The sequence below is a fragment of the Tyto alba genome, unplaced genomic scaffold, assembly GCF_018691265.1.
Source record: "Tyto alba isolate M040663 unplaced genomic scaffold, T.alba_DEE_v4.0 Super-Scaffold_1000006, whole genome shotgun sequence".
Classification (NCBI taxonomy): Eukaryota; Metazoa; Chordata; class Aves; order Strigiformes; family Tytonidae; genus Tyto; species Tyto alba.
In genome coordinates this window covers 21784205-21806204 of record NW_024881272.1, presented here as the reverse complement: position 1 = coordinate 21806204, position 22000 = coordinate 21784205, and the positions used below count along the sequence as shown (strand labels likewise).

The window sequence follows — 22000 nt, the reverse complement described above, 5'->3', positions numbered from 1 at the left end:
CTCCTCTGGTGAACCAGCATTTGGATTAGATCCTTTTCTACTGAAGAACACTTCTGGACAGAATTAAATGATTACACATGGTGGTTTTACAGGGTCATGTTAATTTGAAAGGTAAAATTTCCCTCAAAACTATACACTGATTGGATGCTGCAGAATGGCAATGGTGAATCTAAACAAATTCAGTGACTGCAATAAAAGTTGATGGTGAGACACAGTGACATCACCTTAGAGAAAGGAGCTGATGTCTCACAGAAAAGCTTTTTACAGCTGACAAAAACCAGAGAGTCGGTTGTGTGACCCTCAGTAAAACAAGAAAATATGTTTGTGTTCAGATGTTGAGTAGGCTTTCAATTTGATTCAGCTGAGTTTACACAAATTGCTGTGTGTTCTAACAGGGATTCTGTATTTTGGTATAAAATACCACTTTGCACTAATGTATTTTTTGCCTCTGGAAAATGATAAATCCTCCTACACAACACTTGGGAAAGAGAGTCAGTGCCTTGCTTCAGCACAAAGTTTCTCTGATAGCCTGTCTCTGCTCACTATTTCTGGAAGAGCTGTAACTATTTTACAGGTAAGACTGATTAATTTTGCAGTATAATTTTCAAGTGACATTTACAAGGGAGTATTGTGCGGGGATATCTGGGAGGGATATTGTGTTCAGACTTTTCCTGCTTGCCTGCCTACTCTCCTGGAACAAACAGCACTGCCTCATTTTCCTTCTGTATTTTACAAAGTTAAAGTAAACACTGTGATCACAGTGTTTACTTTAATTTCCTGCAGTGTGCCAGCAAAGCAGCAAATTGGCAGTCAGCAATCAAGAAGCAGCCAGTATTGAAAGAGCAGAGCTGCTTAGGAAAGCATCAATGATGCCAACTCATTTTTCCCTCTGTTTTAAAAATAAAATATTGGCTTCTATGAAGTTTTACTACCACCACAATCTTTGCTAAAGGATCTGAAATTTTGTTTGTTTCCTTTGATTTTATTTTGGAAGAAAGCTGGGATTATGAACAACACCTAATTTATATGGCAGACTCTTTTTATATAAAGAAATGGATTTACAAAAGTGGCAAATATATGCTACTTATGTATAAAAAATCCATGGCATTTTTGCACAAGAGGAAGTGAACTTATCTATAAATCAGTGTTATCTGGATATATTTTTATTTTTATGCCAAGAGCTCTAGCTGTGCTACTTCAATCGGGTGTATGATAATGTGAAGCTAAAGCTTCATGCATTATATTCAGAATACACATCTGCCCAAGAATGGAGTCTGAAAAGGCAAGTAGTTACATTTTCAGAGGCTGTTCTCTCTCATCTAATACTACATAAAGCAAGGAAAATAAATACAAAAGAAGTAAGAAGAATGGGATAGTATTTTGTATCTCAGAGGTGTAAAGCTTGACAAGGTGACTCATTTATGGCTTACTGGAAGATACTGTACAGAAGGAATTTATTGCTATGTAAGTTATAATTCCAGTATATAAAGAGGCGAGATCCTACAATCAGTTATTCTCCTGACTATGTGCATTCCTGCACATATTCTGACTGAAGAGAATGAGATTATGAAGAGGATTAGCTTTTTGTTAGACTGGCCGTAGTATGGCTTCGGAAAGTCCAAAACATGACCTAATTTAAAGTGGTTGATATCTTGTGGGAAAGATTGTAAGAGGATAATTATTTTAAAAGCCATGGCTTTGACACCAGGAAATTAAATTCATATCTATATGTCTTTATCTATACACAGCAAATCCAATAATCTTGAGCTCTCTGCAATCACTTGGCCAGCTGGCAAAGGGAGCAATGTGAAAACTAACAAACCTATTCCTAAGGTATGCTGACATCAGTGATTCATGATTCATCAATAATGGTGCTAGGAAATAAATATAGCAGGGCATTATTGCCTTTTGCAGCACAGTAAACTCAAGGGAAAATGTCTAAGGGTATCACATTGAAAAGACAGATCTAGCAAAGAAATAATTTTTACAAATATTTAAGAGGTGTTACAAGCAAGTTAAAGTAGAGAAACAAATGTAAATCTTTTAAAAATAGTGAGAATGTTCCTATAAATAAAAAGGGACAGTTTTCCAGCTATACAAGCTTGAGAGGACTAACCTGAAAACTAGCACTCTTTGTTGTTCAACGTTTTACAAGGAGAAAGAATTTGAATTACTTCTTCCAGAATAAACCTTCAAAACAACGACTGTTCTGGTTTAATTGCCTACCAGGATAAGCACAATGAAGAAGTTGGTGCTATGTGAAATTACTTATGTTCTTGACAGTAATTACGACTCTCACAATCTATCTAAATAACTAAAAGGGCAAATATGTAAACACAATGTACCATATATACTCTTTAGAAAATGCCTGTATTAGGACATAATTGATGACCTCGTTTGAAGGTGACTGGACTATCATTGTAAAAGGCTAAGATTAATAACTGATGAAAAATGGGTAGCTATCTGTAGAGCAGCAGATACACCTGCCGTTTTCGCCACACAGAAAAGCAAGATCTAATACATCATTAAACAACTGAGGCTTTGCTTTATGTTTTCATAGATTTAAACTATTTATGATAGGGTTTAGCCTATATTTCTAATCATTTTTAGAGCCTATCCAATTAAAATTCAGGTTACTTTTCTATGCTATTAGAGGACTACTGCACAATATTAATAATGCACCATGTAACATGCTGCCCTAGAGAAACATCATCTCTCAGGGGCAACAGCCACATAGGTTTGGTACAAACTTTGTTGCTTAGCTGGAGGTAAGCGACTTTGGTGGTTGCTGAGGTATTTTGCCAGAGAAAATATTGGTCTGCTGACACGAGGCTTGCTTCAAACCATTTCCACTTAGCTGCAGAACACCACAAATACATCTACTATTTGGTTTGCCTAGAATGACATTGGGAATCTTATTTTAAAGATTGAGTTTTCAAACACTTAATATAATTCTTAATAAACAATTGATTCACAAGATTTGTGTATGAATGAATCTATATTTCACTGTACTAAATTTTCTTTAAAAGAACAATAAATGTTTTTATGAATTTTGAATGTAGATTTCCCTGAGAAAATACAGGCAAAAGAGAAAGTAAGAAAAAGATGTTGTATGAGAAAAAAGAATATGGAAGGTAAGATAAATCCATCATCACACAAATGGATTTAACAATGCCATAATGGGTACATATATAATATATGGATTTAAGAACATCAGTAATGTCAGTGAAGAACAACAGGTATCTTTACTGTAAATTCAATTGATGATTTGTAATCACAACATTCTAGAAAAGTACAGATAATGTAGTAGAGATCAGATCATGGTAGATAAGTAAATGCTGTTTTGATTTGTTCCAGGTAGTATTGCTAAAAATTGACTTGGTTTTCTTCTTTCTCTGCATTGTTCACAAGCATAAGCCCTTGGCTTTGCAAACATAATGTGCACTTAACTTTCAAATCAACCAGCTTACTCATAGTAGTAAAACTGACTTAGTGCAAATACAATACTACTCTGGTGAAGGCCATTTCTTCTTATTTTCTTTTGACCAGCTCAATAGACAAATAATAATAGACCTATATTTAGGGCAAGGTTAACATTAAATTCAGTAAATATGTTTAGTGATTACATGACACGTAATGCAAAGAAGATGCTGAGAGAACAGTGTTTGTTCAGGCTTGAGAAGAGAAGGCAAAGGGGAAATCATATTGCTGTGTACAGCTACCTAATGAGAGGTCACAGGAGTTTATAGAGGAGATGAAGCTAAACTATTATTATAAATGTACAGTGGTAAGTGCATGACAGGCAAAAGTTACAAGCTGCAACAAAAGAAACAGCAACTAGATAACAGAAAAAATATTCAAAATTATGATAGTCAGACACTGGAACAGGGACCCAGAGAAGTGTGTGGTCTTCATCCTTGGAGATACTCAAAACTTGGTTGGACAAGGACCTGAGCAACCTCCTCTAAGTTGGACCTGTTCAGAGTGGGGAGCTGGACCAGATGATCTACAGAGGCCTCTTCCAAACTAAATTATTCTATGATTTTTGTGACTCCTTATTGTTTATTAATGTAGCCAGCTGTATTTCTTTCTAAGCATTCCCAGTTTATAAAAGGGTAGACAGCTTTCTTAGGAAAAAGGTCTTTGCATTCTACATTTTCCTAAAACAAACACACTTCCAAGTACACCATGGCAAATGAGCTATAAAACCCAAACTAAAGGTGGGCCGCCTACCTGTGCTCATACCAAAACCAAAGTGCCTCTGTTACTGATAAATTTCCCAAGATGCTTGAAACACAAAAAATGACCAAACAGATGGTTAATATTCATAACTACTTCTCAGGACACTGACAACTGACAAGATTCATATGAATTTCAGCCTACATGTAGCTGGACATTGCTATATCTAACAGTGGAAATAGGTACTAGAGCTATTCATACCAGATAACAACTCAGAAATGAAGGCAGGGAAAATATCTTTTTCTTCACATGGAAGATAGAGACATCCAGAGGCAGACCCCTCTGTAAGCTTTCTGATGTATTTCCCTTGCAAATATCTGTAGTGGAAAAATTACCAATGGCCTCACATGAGGGCATGTCTCTGTGGCACACACACCTCTTCGTTCTTCTAGGGTAGCCCAGGAGCTATGTTAGCTGACCATGATCAGGTGATGGGAAGAGTGGCCTAGCTTTATGTGTGTGTAGATGAGGTGTGAAGGCTGTAAAGTAGTAGTCCTGCCAACTCCAAGCTTCAGAAACCCTGAGTCACAAGGGAAATTGCTGAAGCTAAATCAGAGCAGTACATCAGTATCTCTTATGGAAAAGAAAAACTGTAAAACAGGTCATACTCAACTGAGATACACTGAATGCTATATTAAAATACTAGGCTGAGAGTGAGATGTAGAATTTCTCAGAAACTGCTAAAGTTTTTGGCTTTGAGAACATGTCTGTGTAAGGTGTTGTGATATAAAGTTTCACCCTTGATCTAACAGGCTCTTGAGTAAGTTTTTCAAACAAACACATAACAGAATGCATATAGATAAAATTTGTTTACCATGACAGAATGTTATGCCGTTTCCAGTATATCCTTGGGAGCAATAACAGCCTTTTGTCCCACCCTGAACTTCACACCTGGCATCTTTGTGGCACGTCATGTTGCAGCTTGCAGAAGTGCAGCCATAGTCCAGCAGACTGGAAATCAGAACTGGAGCAAAGGAAAATCAGACTTGTTTCTTTATCTAAAGAATTAATTCCTAGCTCTAAAACCAAATCCGGGCAAAAAGTATCCACAAAATTCTATATTGTAGGATGGGGCAAGAGCCACCAGCTACTGGGACTTCTTTGGTAAAACTATTCAGGGGCTAGGAACAGCAGGCACTGTAGATTGAGAACTTGTATATATGCTTAACCAGTATAAAATTAGTAAAAAACCATAGAAGCTACTCACTGATCTGGGGAAAACATTTGAAAGGCTTTCAAAACTCTCTACTACTTTCTAGTAAACCACAGACATTTATTTGCACTCTGAATTATCTATTGAGTGTAATACAAATTGCCCTACACATATCAAGTGAAAAATACCAAAGAGGGTTTCCCCGATCAGAGTTTTTATTTTTATAAACACTTCCATATATGTGCAGCTAACACGTATGCATGGTCTGAGAGATTAAAGTAACATGTCACAACATTTACAGCATTATGACATTAGGGTTTAAAAATTTATCCAAATTATTTAATCTCTTAAAATACTGTTTCCATGTTATGAAAGTATTGTCTCCTTTTTCCCATCCACTGAATGATTTCTAAATGGTATAACTACTTTCCCATTGTATGAATGCATATGATTTTCAATGCAAAGGATAAAGGAATCTCGCCCTTCGAGAAGACTAACAGCTCTCTGAAAATTATACACACCCTGTAATAGGTTAGAAATGAGACAGTTAACTTGGAAGGAAAAATAAGTTTTTTACTTTGTACTTTATAAATTGTTAGCAGGACATAATGAAAGTTGCAGAACACAAAGACCCTTTTGGATACTGTCTTCCTCTGCAGTTCTGCTCTTCCTTACCCAAATATTCTGGATGTTTGCTAGCTTAATGTTATAATTACAGATTCAATTGCTTCAGGAGTTCTCACTGAAGAATTGTTTTCTTGGACAAATTAAAGTTTCATGAAAAAATCAAAAGACTAAAATTGCACACAATTTTTTACAACTAGATATATAATCCAAATCAATTTAAGTATCACTAAGTTTCATCTTTTCCTTCTGTTTTTGAGAGAGGGCTCCATTTTCCAGAGATTAAAACAGAAAACTGTGTGATTCTGTTGTCATTTTACTGTTCATAACATGTGAAATCTAAAAATTGCTCAAGCAGACAGAGAGAGAGGAAAAAAAACAAAACCCAAACCCATGGAAACCCACAATGTTTCTGTTTTTTGCAGAATAAAACCCACAGTGAGTTAAAGACTGGCATTTGTGGATTTGGTTTTGGGATGATCCAAACCATGCAATTACTGAATCTCATAACAGCACTGATCAAAGCTACGGGGACTTTCAGTCCTGTGTACCCAGCAGCTTTCCACCATCTCCAACATACTAATTTCTGCTTGCCAGACCCCAGTCCCTTCCCACCTCCACTCGTTCCCCGGGGAAGGAGATTTCACCTACCTAGAAATGGAAGCAGTTTCATTGGTGATGCTGTTGCTGCGCGGTGCCTGATGCCAGAGCCCCTGTGTCACAGAAAAAAAAAAATCCCTACCTTAAAATATAAGACCATGTGTAAAATATGCACACATGCCTATCAGGAAAATGACGTCCTAGTTTAGGCGCAACCCTGACACTGCCCTTTGTCCCAAGCTTCACAGTCCCAAAAGCTCCTGGGACTCACAGGCAGGACAGGAAGGGTCAGGAGGGGTGGAGGACCTGGTCTTCTGTCAAGTATGGAACAAATGAGAAGGGAATAAACAAGAAAGTAAAAGAGAAGCAGGAGCATGGGTCTTTCAGGGGATATCAGAGAAGATTCAGGAGTGGGCTAGAGGAGCATGGGTTAAAAGAGCTGTTTGGGAGAGTGTCTGGGGCAGGGGGAGGATGGACGGGGTGAGCTGCAGCCTGCTGGCAGAAGGAGTAAGAGAGCAGCAGAAGAATGGTGGCGCAGATCAGGGAGGGTAAGGAAGAGGTGGGGGAGATTAGTGATTAACTCAGGGTTTATGAGCTTGAAGGTAATGGTCTACATGTTTCCTTCCACCTTCTTCTGGTGAGTTGAGTGTATGTGATCCCCAAGACACGTTTTTTTGGAGACAATCTTGGCTGACTGCAATCGTTTTTCCTACTGCTTTCTCCGGTTTTGAGATAGATCCTTACTGCAGCCAAGCAATGTTGCTTTAAGAGTAGTGGCCTGTGAGGAGGTGCAGGAAATCCACTGACTCTGCTTTGTGAGAAAAACAAAGACATATAGTCAGGGAGGAAAGAGGCAGGAAGGCAATTGTATGGCCAGGAATCTCAGAAGCTGAAGGAGCTGAAGTTTCTGAGTTCGTGGGAATGAAACAGGGTGTGTGTAATAGGACATATTCAATATAGTCGATTTGGTAAAGCTTTTGTCATGTCTTTGTGTTAAAAGTGAGAGCAGTTCTATTCTCATTATAGCATCCTAATCAATGACATGTCAGCATGTACATATATTATGAACAGCCATGACAATATTTTCTCTAGTCTTGTTATGGATGATGTGCATACCATCATTTCCCGGCTTCCTGGAGATGGTGACTCACATATTGAAGTGCTATAAAACTGAAGCGTTGATGTATGCCTGTCTTTATAGATGCAACAGAGGGCCATGGACAAATAGGCATGCTGCTGGAAGAGTGGAGGATCTTTCTAAACCTAATAAAATGGACATGAGACTATGGAATGTCATTGTGACAAAATATCTCATGTCTGGCTAGAAAGTTTTGAGGTTGGGACTTTGATAGGGAACTGATGGGGAAGCATCAACCTGCTTTTAGGAATTATCTGTGGATGTGACAATATTTTTACTAAATTTCTTAGGAACTATTTGCTCACCGTCACTTTCCAGCTTCAAGTTTGCTGCTGGCTGGAGTTCAGCGGGTTAAACTCTACTCAGGCCAGGGAGGTGTGAGGCATGTAGAAATAGCACGTAGGTGTCTGGTTGACACAAAATACTTCTGTAGCACCTTGGCAAAGGGAGAGGAAGCTCCAGTAACCGGATGTTAATTTTTGATGAACTGCAGAATAATGAACAAAGGATACAGGTGTAGGAAGACTGTTTTTCTCCTGTTTGATTTTGTGAGGGGGGGAGGATTTAAAGGGGAAGAGAGGAAGGGACTAGGAGTTTGTGGTTTTTTTTAAGTTTTCCCATAATCTAATGCACGGAGACACAGAAGAACAGAAAGTCAGATGAACTGAGGGGAGCTTTGATCTGCATGTCCTGTCCTTTGTGCTGACATTTGCCATATTGTTAGCTTGGTTTGTCTGAACTAATTTACAGATCCTGCTGCTAAATTTCAGTGGACTAATAAGGGCTCAGTTTGGGAGGTCTATAAAGCAGAAACTTTATCTTATTGCACTGTGTCTTCTTACTCCTCCAAAATCAATCTGAGAGACGTCTGATAGTAAGCAAGTGGAAAGAGCAAGTTACAACCTAAAATTCATATCTTAAGAGCTGGAAACTTATTTTTGAAAAGTCAGAGATGTACATTTCAATGTCATCTAGACATCAGCTTTATGCAAAGAGTGTTCAGTGTGGTTGGAGAGCAATTTCATGAATCATAGTGGTAATAAACTTATAGTAAAAACTTTAATTCCCTTTCCAATTCAAGGCCTAAGGACACAGGAGAAATTGTGGATGACTCAGAAAAAAACATAACCTCACTATAAGACGACAAATGTCTCCTTTCCTTTTTGCTAGAAAAACACATGATAACTTGTTTTTTAGTAATCAGCAGTTCAAACTTATCAAGGGAACTATGCTAATCACATCAGGATACTTTCCTTCTGGAATATTATTGCTGAACCACTTACCCCACTCACAAGTCTAGTGGACAATATCAAAGGCAGTGCATAGATCTAACTGGCAAATGGTTTACATTGTGCCTGGCAGTGGGTGAGGAGGAGCACATAAAGAAGAAAGATGTGGAAGAACAGAGCAAGGACAGAAGAAGGAAGGTTAGGTCAAGAGGAGCTCTGGATGATAAAAGGAGCTTCGATCAGATTTAGAAAGCAATAGCGAGACAGTGAAGAAGAGGGATTTAGGAATATCTTAATGAGATCTCAATACTGGGAGCAGTGGATTACTTTTGCATCAGGCTACTTTAAAAACTGGCTAATATGAGTGTCATTTAGAGGCTGAAGACAGCAAGGTTGCAGTAGGCATGGATGTGGAGAAGGATGGACTTGATTTTATGGGGAGAATGAAGGGGAAAGGGGAGATTTCTGAGACATTTTGGAGATTAAACCAGGAGGATTTACTGATAATATCTATTGGCATATAAGGATAAGGCATTAAACAAGTGGAGATGAGGAGGTGAACACATGAGAAAGCAGACACTTTCGAATTTGTGCTGTCAAAATTTTCAAAATATGCTGAGAAAAAAAATTGAGGTGTCATAAAACTGAAGTATTGATGGGTGCCTGTCTTTATAAGCAGGGAGGAGGGACATGCACAAACATGCATAATCCTGGATGGCTGGAGAATATGTCCAAACAAAATAAAAAGGATACAAGAATGTGGAATGTCAGTACTGCAGAATCCATCCCTGCTTGACTTGAAATAAAGAAACATTAAAAATAAATGGCTTGTGGAAACACTCCAAAAGACAGCATTTCTATTCTTACACGTGGGAAGTAAAGCCCCAATTCTATACTTAAATAAGTTGTTCATTTTAGAAATGGTCTCATTTATCTTTGCAAGACTGAGTTAGGAGGGCAGAAATAAATGAATATACACAGGGTAATATGCTTGACTTCAAACCACACATTTTTGATTACTGATCGCTATGATTATAATATCTTACGTGTGACTGTAGAATTCTCAAGTTGTTTTTTTTGCTGGTGAACTGATAGGAAGACATAAACCTGCTCTTAGAAATTCCTGGATATTTTCCAAGTTTTGCATCATGAAGAAATGTGTTTATTCAGAGTGGTTTTAAAGGTAATTGGGATACTGATTGTGCAGACAATGCTATGAAACTAACACCCACAGCTGATGATGGAGAGAAGTTAATGCTTCCTAACACTCAGTCTTAGGTAGCTTTCAAAAAATATAGATAAATACAAAGCAACTGCTTTCATTCTAGAAACTGCCTATAGTACCAACAAAGGAGCAAAACCTGATCAGATTTAGTATTAGGTGTGTTTCTTTTCAATGAATGTAAGCATGATCTACTATATTCAAGATATTTATTCCGTTGGTGTTATCAAATTTGGACTGCTAGATGGATATACATATACTAAAGAGGCTCACCACATTTGCAGTTCTATATTAGAGTTGGGAAAAACAAGTGTGGTATATCAGGATATATATTTCTTTCTCAAATTACAAGTTAAATATGCCAGTAGATACTTAACAAGAGCCAAAAGATTTTGTATGATGGGCATTTTACAAATGTATCTCCTATAGGTTGCAGACCCCACATTCAGACCACAATGGATCATCCTGAGAGGGGTTGGTGAGAGTGTGTATCAGACTGAGAGATCCTGAACGCTCCAGCTAAGGTTCATATATATTCAGCCTCCTTGCTGTTGAGTTCCACACATATTCAGCACCCTCAGATTCCGGTATCCAACCCATCAACAGTGTGATCTAATATAATCCATTCTGTATGTGCAGAACAACCACATTCATGTGCATGCACACACTCACACATTTATCTCTATCACGTAAACATAGATATGTATCTGTTACTGAATTGGGCTGATAAATATTTAATGCCAATAATAAAAAGATAATCATGATCTTTCCTTTCAGCCTTTGCTTTTTTTGACAAATGACTGTTCACTTGAATCACCAGGTTTGCTGCCAAAAGGAAAATGGGATGTAAAACAGACTAAGGATGCACAAATGCCTTGGATAAATCTTTTTCTCTGATGCTTGCTGGTTTTTTTTAAAATATCAGATTAATTTATTGGTTTCAAACCAAGTCCTATCACTTCAAGAATTTAGATGGTCTTTATACTACTTCAGAAATGTTTCATTTATCCTAGTCACTAGAGAAATTATAGTTTTTTTTCTAGTCAATAAAATCTGGATACAATTGAAAATGTACTTAAATGTCAGATCAAAATAATGAATTTCCATGGTTGGTTAAAACTATTTCCAAATAAAAAATCCAGGGAAAACATTTTTCAAACACATACTAGTCTATCATAGAACAGCCTACCTCAGAGGACTCTAGCCCAGGAGTAATATTAGCATCTGTTTTATAACTGCCTCACCTCACCTTCCTGTCTGAGTGACTCACGAATCCTTATCATTTTATGTGCAAACATCATATTCCATCTGAGCATACAGGCCTGAATATATCTCTTGGGATGATGTAACTCTAGGCAATTCTGAAGCAATAAACACACGAACACACATAAACATATGCATGCACACATCCCACTAAATCTGCATAGCTATGTCCATCTGAAAAAAATCGCACATTTCAGTGTTCAGAGCCAGTTTCTTTCTGCTCTTTGCTTTACCTTGGACAAAGTCATGAAATGAGGGAATTTAAAGTGAATGCAATGTTTCTGAAAGCCAGATTAACTGCCCTGAAATTGGGCTCAGTTTCCGCATCTGCTATAACACGGAAGAGATGTACAGACTGAGTATAAAGAACCTCACAGCTAAAAGGGATAAAGTAATTCAGTTTCCATGTCTGTTTATGTTCTCCTGGGACTGGTCATGCTACGGTAGCTGTAATGATAGTCACATCTCTGCAGCAGGAATAGAGTGAACCCCATGAATAATTACACCAATGAAATGCCAGATTATCAATTTCTTTTAATCTACACTTATTTTATATCAGAGCATTAGAAGTGAAGGGCTCTTACAGTGCAATGCTAATACGTTAACCACCAAATAACCAGACTAGCTGCTAGAAGACCACAATTACCTTGTCTTTGTTTTACGTACATGGGAGAAGGGTTCTGACACTTCTTGTTTGTCTATCATACAGTTTTAGAAATTGAAGTAGTGGCAGTCACTGTCCTAATCTGACCAGGTGTTTACCCTCACAACTCTCCAGTCAATATTCCAGCAGGCCAATATCCCATAAAGCTATCTTGGATTTTTTCTCCTCACATAACAGGCTGAAAAATGATTAAATTATGATATAGGTTTAGGTCGTTATTGGATTAACTTCCATGTATGCTGAGGAATGACTAGATCCTAGTAGAGGATCTTGGCATTTGGTCCTACAATTCCCAGGAATCTTCAGCTGCCATGGGGTTGTATCATGCAGAGGTGCAGGCCCAAAGGGAGCAGAGGAGGTGTGACCAGCTAGATGTGGCCATAGGAATGGAGTGGACTGTGGTCAGATGAGGTATACACAATGCTGGAATAGAAGATGCTCTTTTCCATTCTTTCAGTCCCTCACAGTTACAAATGTCCTGGTTAAAAGCTCCTAGAAGCGCTGACTTTCTGCTGCTTTTATGCTCTGCCCTCCTTCTCACTGTCCTGCCATGGCCAGAGCCCTCTTCCTCCTGCCCCCATTCCTTTCTCACCACCTCTCCCCAGCTGCATCCATTCCTCCTTTCTCCCAGTGACTCTTCAGGAATTTGTGCATTTCCTATCTGAGAACTCTTGCAGAAGGAAAAATGCTTGAGGACTGTGACATGGAACAAAATAGTAATCAGAAGAGGAAAATATTGGATGACTATTTAGGACTCAGATTGAAAAGTTCATCCTATGAACTGCCAAGGGTGTTATAAGTCAAAACAAAACACCTGCATTAAAAACAATTGTATCATCACTGACTTTTTGCATTATCCCTTCCTAGGCAGAAGGTTCTTTGTGATTCATGGGACAGGAAACCAATGATTCTGTAGTATTCTTTCTCTGTGATAGCATCTCCTTCATTCAAGGTTTCAGGAACATGGGAGTTCACTGGGAAGTTGTAAAGTTTTGGGAAAGTTTGGCAGTAGCCCACAGAGCACACGTGAAGTCCCTCTTAGTGATAGCATGGACAACTTTTTGACAGAGAGAAGAGCAGAAGGAACGGGAGGGACAGGTCCTCATGCATCCCCAATATTATCTGATTGCTTTTCTAACATCCCAATCACTTGGCAAACCATGTTGTTCATGTGGACTGACTCCAGAAGATGCTTCCTCTGGACCCCAGTACTACACAGCAGAGAGTTCATAGCAGCTACAGAAAAGTTCAGGCTTTGTTGCTGGGACAGTGACTTAAAGCCATATTCTCACTTCTTCAGGCTAGAGACTCATGTTCATGTGGTGTTAGGGCACTGATTGCTGAGCTCTAGCAAGCCATGTTTAAGAAGATTAAGAATAAAGCTAGTAGTATGTTGGCTTGGTTTGACCCTCTGCTAGAGACCACCACTACAACAATATATCTCACTTGTTTCAATGAAAAGCTTAGCGTCTTAATTTAAACCTAATTACTCATTGCTAAACCTTTCTGTTCTCTAATGTTAGCTGCTGGATTGTGGCATATCTTGAGGAAACTCGAAATATGCCCATCACAGAGCTGCATATTATTTTGTATGATGCTGATGCTCTTTTGACTTTGGAAGTAAACTCTTTGTTTAACTTGTCCACTTTTCACATGTGTCTGCCCTTTCCTCTGGAGTTATTTATTTTGACTATGTCCTTTCAAAGTTGCCTTTTAGCTTAAATTGGTGCAATTCCATTCCCAATATGAGAAATTAATTACAAATAAATAAATCTAGTGATTTTTTTTTCTCCAGCTTGCACTCCTACACACAGGTCTAGAGATCACTGTTTCCATTTTACATTAGCCTTGCTTACGGCTGAAGTAGGACTGAAGAGATCTTTCTGATTTGGACTCACTCTTCCCCAGGAGTGGTTGCAGCCTTTTTTCCTTCCTCACTGCTACTGGACAGTATGTCCATCCTAACCCAGACAGCTTAGAACTAATTAATGCCCCATCAATACCTGCAAGTACTTCAAATGATTTCTTCCAATGTTCATTATCTTATACTTGTCTTCATTGAGCTTCATCTGGTATCTTGTTATTCAGTCACTCAGGTTTTATTAGATCCTCCTGAAATTCCTTACTTCACTCCTTGGTTTATATTAACTTAATAATAGTGTATTGTCAGCAAATTTCAGCACCTTGTTATTCATCCCATTTCCCATATCATTAAATATGAGTGGTGAGCAAACAGTGGAGGAAATTATTCATGAATATTCATTTGAAGTTAAAAGCAAATTCCACCTTGACAGCATTCGTGACTAGTCGTTGTTCACTTTCTGCAAACAATTGAGTGCTAAAGATTTACTAGTGCAAATGCATGCAGGAAATTCACATTTTATTCCCCTATACAAATAATCCCTCCAAATAAAATTCAACCTGCATGTTTCTAGACAAATCTCATATTTCAGGGGTATAGGGGATATCTTTAGAGAGGGGACAGAGTCCCAGAAGCTAAGAGTATGTTTTGGAAGACTTCTTTGCTCATGCAGAGGCAATCTGACACAAGACAAGTAAGGAGAGAACAGCATTTCTGACATATCCCATTCGCCATCTGTATCAGTACCCACCCAATGCCAAGCAAAGACTTGCAGTCCTGACCAGCCCTCCGTTGCCATCTGCACTGGCTCCTGACCAATCCCATATTTCCAACTGTTTTGGCTTATTGATTGGCTGTTCCATGCACCCTGGCATTCTGGTTCAGTCTCATCTAGGAGGGGATTATGGAGTCCCAGCAGGTTTCATTGTACAGGTGCTACCTGGTATTGGTCAGATGAGCCATATGCAGCTCCTACTACCTGCTCTGCTCTCTCTCTGCTCTCCTCCACAGCTACACACCCAGGCAAAACCCCAGGCAGGTAACTGGACTTGACGGGACCCCTGCAGCCATTTCAGGAAGTAACAGTCTCTCTCACCCATACAGCAGAGATTGAGCTGCTTACATGAGGCACAGCTTCTTTTTCAATGTTACCCTGTGTGTTTCTAAAACATCATGAGATATGTCATAAATCAAAATCATAAAAAAATTAGATGTTTTATAATAACAGTTAAGAACTCATCTAGTCTGTTACCACTTCTGTTATGTGTTGCACAGCAGCGCTAACCTAGATCAAGGTTATATTTGAAATTCACCTAGATGCTAGAAATGGAAAACAGAGAGGCAAATCCTATGAATGAGGCAGAGAATTTGCAATACTGTGACGTAATGCATGAGAAACGTTGTATCAGGGAAATTAAATTGATTTGGCTTTCATATACCAAGAAGAGGTCAAATGAAGGTAGCTGGTGAGTTTGATTTCTCCCCCATCCTTTTTTCCTTATTAAGTATCATTGATACTATATTAAGTGCATATATAAGGACAAGAGCCTCTTCAGTTGCTTCAGTAAATTCAAATCTATGCTCCACATTGAGGTTCATGTGAACACAATGTTGAAGCTGTCACACACATACTCACAGAGGACCATTTGGCCTTTTGAGTGATTAGCCTAAATTGTTTTAAGGTCTGTTCTGCACATCAGTATAATGACGAAAACAGAATGGAATATAGTCTGCAATGCTGAAAAAGCAGCAAGAAATATATATTTGCCTCAGTCATATATGGTTCAGTATGTGAACATCCAGGTATGGCAGGCAGTTCCTGAATAAATTCCAGCCTGTAAGCTGAAGTTAGTGGAAATTTTGCTTATGCATGGCTATAAGACTTGTTCTTTAAAAGAACTGAAATACAAGTCTATTCATGTACTGCTTGAACTGGTACACTGAAGATTTCACTTACTAATTCAGATGTTTTCAGATTAACTATTTTAAATATTTTCAAATACACTACTGCTATGTGTATGTGGCATACTCATTGCTGATTATACCATATGAGACAGCTTTTTTTATAAGGTTGCAGGAAAGGAGACGTGCAGATATTCATATGTAACTTCCTTCACAGAAATGCCTGTATTTAAAGTAAAAGGAAATTAAAATAAGAATCCATTGTTTAGATGAGAAAGTGCAAAAGTTCATGACTAAATTAGTGTAATTCTGATTTTGACCTTCAGAAAAAGCATTTAAGAGCTTTCTAATAATGACATCATATTCACTTGGTGCCTATGCCTTTGTTTGCATTGTTTTATTTACTTAAAGAATAAAATAACTACAGATTTACAGTATACTTATGATATACTATATATGTTATAATCCTAACACTCATCACAGTAGCTTTAATTCAAACGATGATGTGCTGGACTTCAGCTCACAAATCCCTAGTTTACAATGTTACGGCCATGGTCCTAGGAACATCTGAGCACACAAATGGATATGTGTGAGAAGTTCCAGTGTGTTTCAGGGAACTACAGGGATGTGGAAGATGCACATGTACATTTGCTATTCTATATTTCACATTGTTTGCCAATCTCCATTCTTTAGAATTCTCCCCTAGGTATCGAATTATCTTTTATTTCAGTATTTTCAAAGCCTCCCTATCAGGAAGAAGGTTTCCTTGGAGATTTTGAGAAGATTTTGAGCTCACTGAAGTCAAGGGAACTATGCTTCTTTATGCAAGCTGAGGATCTAGTTTGATAGTCTCATCTTTGTGAATACAGAGCAGAATGAATTTATTCAAACTTATAAAAGCCACATGAATAACTTTGTTTGAACAATTCTGTTGCATCCCCTCTGCATTTACAGTGTAATTTAGCCGTCTGAAATTAATTTTTCTTCCCTGATTATGTTTTCTACAGACACTGAAAAGGTTGATGAGTACAATATAGTTTTAAATGATGTGTCTTGTTTATGCTTTTTTCTTTATGGCCCATTACTGTAGGATTTGAGTGGAACCATATGATTATAGACTTAAGTTGTCATGCAAATGGACTCATTTTGTTCCATTTCCCATTCCCCTTACTGTCTTTGTCAATGAGATGGATAAATCTTGCTCTGTGTTCTGCTCCTCATAGACTTGCAAGGCTGTCATCAGAGTGGATTAATCTTCTGCCTGTGTTATCACAAAATTCTCTGTCCTAACAATGACTTATCACTGAATTTAAAGCCTGATATACTTTATACTCAATCTGTAGACTTAGTCTTGCAACAAAAATTGTAATGAGAGCTAAAAATGGTACAAAACTAATCCATTCTTATCACAGTCTTTGAATTGTAATTTCATGGATTTCCTTGAATACAACATTTTACTGAACAATACCAAGAGAGAACATGGTAGCAAAACGTACATGGAATTTCAATTTTAAATGTCACCTAAAGTAAACTTCCAAATTGTTTAATTAAGCGACTATAACTGTATTAGAGGTTATTGCCAGCACAACTGCTGCACAAGCAGTTCCTTCGATAAAAGCCAGGATGTGGACAAACTATTACTCAACAGAATATAAAAACACCATTAAAAATAATGATAATGGTGGGACTTAAACCTAGAATAATACAAATTTTAGAGTTACTGCTTCCACATATAATCCCTTAACTCTTCCCTTCATGCTTAGCTATTGCACCATTTTTAAAGTGACGTGTGGTTGTTATGCATGCTTGTAATTTATTCTTTTCTCAGGGTTCTCACACCGGCCTACATTATAAGAAAAAGATGTTTTAAGTATTTCTTCAAAATATATATTTATGTATGTTCTCGAGATGCTAGATGAAATGGGAAATGTTTACTATTTCTTGCTTTCTGGTGTAAGGTATAAAAGGAAAAAAAAATCTAATTTAATATACTCTGGGTAAAAATAAAGTATAAACTTTAAGCTATCTTGCTATTTTATTATCATACTAGGCTTGTCTATATGGGGATTTTAAAATGAGGAGAAGGAGCCAGTGCTTGATTATGTTAAATGGAAGCAAAGGCTTCCACACCACTTCCTAAAGCTGACATATAAATTCCCATGTTAACCATTTCATTTACAGATTCTGTTTGTTTGACTTCATAGTTGGCAATTTTGGCAAGGAACCCAGTGCAAACTTTTGCATGTCAGCTCTGTGATTTTTCTCACTGTGCTTTATGAATGCCTCCTAGAACTGGCAGGAGGCCTGAGACTTGCTGTGTTAAACTGCCATGATGCTTCTCCCATAACTCAGCTGTGTTTTGCCAGCTCCATTTCTAAACTGCCATGCGAGCAGCCTGGAAGACACACTGCTCACTTACAGCAGTCTTTAATATAAACAGGATAATGTCTTGTATTGGCATTCACACAGTCAGATGGATTTGGCTTTGTAGCTTTGGAGGAGTAGCATTATGGTTTCAGGAGAAGAAAATCTGGAGGATGAAGTAAAAAGCAGTGTGTTGTAATTTTTTTTTTTTTGCTTCCTTGGAGGCATTTCTCTGCAAATGTTTTCACAAAGTGCAACATTGCTGCTTTACTTAGCAAGCTGTGAATGCCTTGTAGGATGCAAGCCTGGGAGAACAGTCTGTACTGAAGAATTTTATGCTGAAGAAAGTGATGATCCCACTAAGCTGTTAGGTGCTCATTTGAAGTGACAGAATATCCATGTGAAAACCCCTTTTCTCCCCCAAATTTCAAGCAGTGGGATACCCTTTTTGCCTACAGTACCAAAAAAGAAAAAACTTGAAAGGTGGAAGCAACAAGCAGGGACTGTACTGGGTAGTTTGGATGTTCCCTACAGGCATTAAGCAAATTCAGCTAGGCCTTTAATATACTGTGCTACCAATGGGTGAGAAATTGTCTCAGAAATGGAAGAAGTCCTCATTAGAAGGACAATTCTAAGGATAAAACCTGTCTTGAAAATGAGCATGCTAAAACAAACCATCTGCTTTGCCATGAGCAGGTCTTTGTGATACCCACAATCACATCTCATTTTACACCCACAGTACAAAGTATGTTTTAAAAATTATTAAAATTTACCTAGAAGTGTTCCTAGTTCAGACATTAGCCCATCAATTCCCACTTCTCTACATTCTGATCTGTGGATGCCATGCAGCTTTTCATCCCCGATGCTCTCTCTGCACTATAGCACTGACATACAGCTCAGTCTTGGGACCCTGCTTCCATTCATGGCTTTTACAAGCTCCACAGCCCAGACTCAGAAATGACTGTGCATGAAGAGGTCTCACTTGTCTGCCAGGTCATATAATTTATGATCACTGTTAGAAGTCACCTCCTGATCAAACCTCAGCATGTAGGTAGAAAGGGTGGTTTTCTTCCCTTTATGGTATCTTGGGAGCCTGTCACCTGTTTTTGGCTGCCTGTCAGGTTACAGTAATTTGTGAGAAATTTTCCAGTGCGTTGGTAAACACACTGTTTGTGTACATTGGTAGAATGGCCTACCAAAGTACTCTCTGTTTCCCAAGAACACAGGCTGGTATTGGGAGCACTGATTGAGGCTTTGTCCTGTCCTGTCTCAGTCACTATCACAGAGCATTTTTCCTTTGACTTGACACCAGGAGTAGGAACAAGAATTGCCATCTCAGTTTTATTTACTCCAACAACAACTTGTAGACGTTTTCTTTCATGACACTCCTCCAGATGGGACTGAGCATGCAGCTCTTTGAGTCCCAGAGCTCTACAGATGTCCAGATGGAAGACTAGGGAGCGCAGCAATCAGTGTGTAATTGGGTAAGTGATAGACCTTGCTGCAAAGCAGCATTACCTCAACCTTAAGGAGGATTAATTACAAAAGACCTATGATGCCAATTAATTCTCTTTAAAAAGTTGTGTATGGATTCAAGGTACTTTAAGTCAAAGAAGCTGTAAGTTAATTCAACTTAATGTGCCTACATAAATAAGCAAGTGTTGCAAGATATTAAGCACTTTATATATCAGACAAATGGAAGTATCTGAGTTATTTTTTTGTAAACATATTCTGTAAACAGTAAGAATCTTAACCCCCCTGCCACCAGAGATGGTCTTCCTAAAGCAGACTGTGACCTCTAATTTTGTCTCACATACAGCACCCAGTGCTGAATACTGAATGTGAAGTTTGATCCCAAACTGCTGATAAAATACAGCTGATTTCTCAGTTTAGGCTGACAAGATTTGTTCATGCTTAAAAAAATAACACCTCAAGTGACAAGCCCTCAAGATTTCAAAGGAAACCTAAGAGAGTTTTGTTCAATCAAAAGGTAACAGAGATGCTCTTCCTGACACATTGTTGCAGTCTCAATGGAATTAGGCAGTCACTGAGGAGGGGGAAATACTACTGATCAGTTTAACATGAAAACTTGCTTTGCGAGCACTAATTGGAATGCAAATCTTTGTACCATAAAAAACCTGAGCTATGAATAGAGCATTAGTGTTTAATTGATTGAATCTGTCCTGTTAAAAAAAGCAGGAGATACATGCTCTTATATGCTTGAGACTCAACAGTTTTATTAATAGATATATGGTGATTCAGCTTCCTTAGATGTGCAGATATAATACACTGTATATTTTTACATTTAAGTGGATTTCCTCTGAAAGGCACACAAGAAAGAGTCTGATTCATATGGTGAGCTGGAAAATGGCTGACAATGGGGCGCTGGAACTGCTGTCACCAGCTGAACTGTTGAGGCAGCAGAGGTGTACAACAGCAAGAGGCGGAGCTGGCAGCGACTGAATATAATTGAAGTACAAAGGTTTGCCATTGTTCCATGAAAGAAATTACAATAAAACCTATTAAACATAAGCTTGTGAAATACCAGGAAATCAAAGAGAAATAAATAAATAAAAAAAAGCAGTACCTTAGACTAACTGTTTTTTTAATTTAATTGCCAAGTAAGTTTTAACACTAATATGATGACATTTTTTTAAAAAAATTCTGCTCTAAGAAGCTAACAAATTTATGAATCACATACTGAGTGATGTACTTACCTTTGGATGGGTATGACAGAGTGTATGGGTGTATGTGTGCAAGGAGAATGTTGGCCCATCTGCACAATGCTTATTGGTATGCAATATGACAACTTCCCCCACAGCTGCCTTCTCATTATAACTCAGGGGGGTTAGTTTCAAAAATCATATATTAAGTAAGTCACTCTACAGATGTTCACTTTCGCCCTATGAATCCTCTCATTTATTTCCTCAAAGTGAATTATATTTTTCTCAAATACTGGACCAACATTTATCAGAGCATGAATCAGAACTTTTCAAAATTACGGTAATTAATAGAAAGCCTGTAAAATCTTTATCTATCCAAGGACAAGTATAAAATCCTGCAATGAAGTGTCATTAAAAATTATGGTATAAATTAAAGTTGAACTAGAGTGCATTTGTTAATCTTCCCTCCACCCCCAACTAAAAAAAGAAAAAAAGAATTCACGATCCTGTAATGCAAAATAACAAACTCAGGTATGTAGCATGATGCATGGTATCATGCTGTTTCATTAATATGACTGCTATATGACTTGTGTTTTATTACTGGAATAATATTTAATAGATTATGCTTGCATTTTGTGTTGCGTACCTGGTCTTACATTGTAGTTCAGAGATTTATTCCTTAAAGAAGAGAATAATAAGGGGAAATAAAAAAGGTAAGTCAATAGGCTTATGTTTCTACTCTGTGTATAACCACATGAAGCTTTTCTGATTTTCCAGAAATTCCAAAAAGCCTGAAACAGTTCCAAAAAACCTACATCAAAATGAGAAAGCATGAACTGCCTGAAAACATATAATTTTAAAAATTAAAATAGTAAAGAAAAAACTCTTCAAATAGAAAAATCCTTTCAATTTAAAATACTGAAATATCAAGATATTGAATCAGAGCACAGTATTTTGACTTCTGTTTCAGTTCTTATTTAAATTTCCATCCATCTTTCCTTGACATAAACAATTCAGAGAAATTGAAATGGAACCAAGGAAAAATTCATTGCCACCCAATCAGTGTTTACCAACAGAA

The 22000-nt window shown here is 37.8% G+C and overlaps 1 protein-coding gene across 5 annotated transcripts in view; it reads right to left on the bottom strand.

Annotated features, from left to right (window-relative positions):
• ADGRL4 (adhesion G protein-coupled receptor L4) overlaps positions 1-22000 on the bottom strand; it is a 135329-nt gene that overhangs the window by 70260 nt on the left and 43069 nt on the right. Inside the window, exons 2-4 of one of the 5 annotated variants that reach the window (XM_033000722.2) lie at positions 8060-8241; positions 6668-6729; positions 5054-5203 (exon numbers count right to left, since the gene is read on the bottom strand). The exons of 1 other annotated variant lie outside the window; for it this stretch is intronic. In XM_033000722.2, coding sequence (XP_032856613.2) covers positions 5054-5203; positions 6668-6689 — 172 coding nt within the window. In that variant the 5' untranslated portion in view covers positions 6690-6729; positions 8060-8241. Of the gene's footprint in view, positions 1-5053; positions 5204-6667; positions 7084-8059; positions 8242-22000 lie in introns of those variants that run through there. 3 more of the 5 variants (XM_033000723.2, XM_033000725.2, XM_033000726.2) reach the window with 3 other exon arrangements.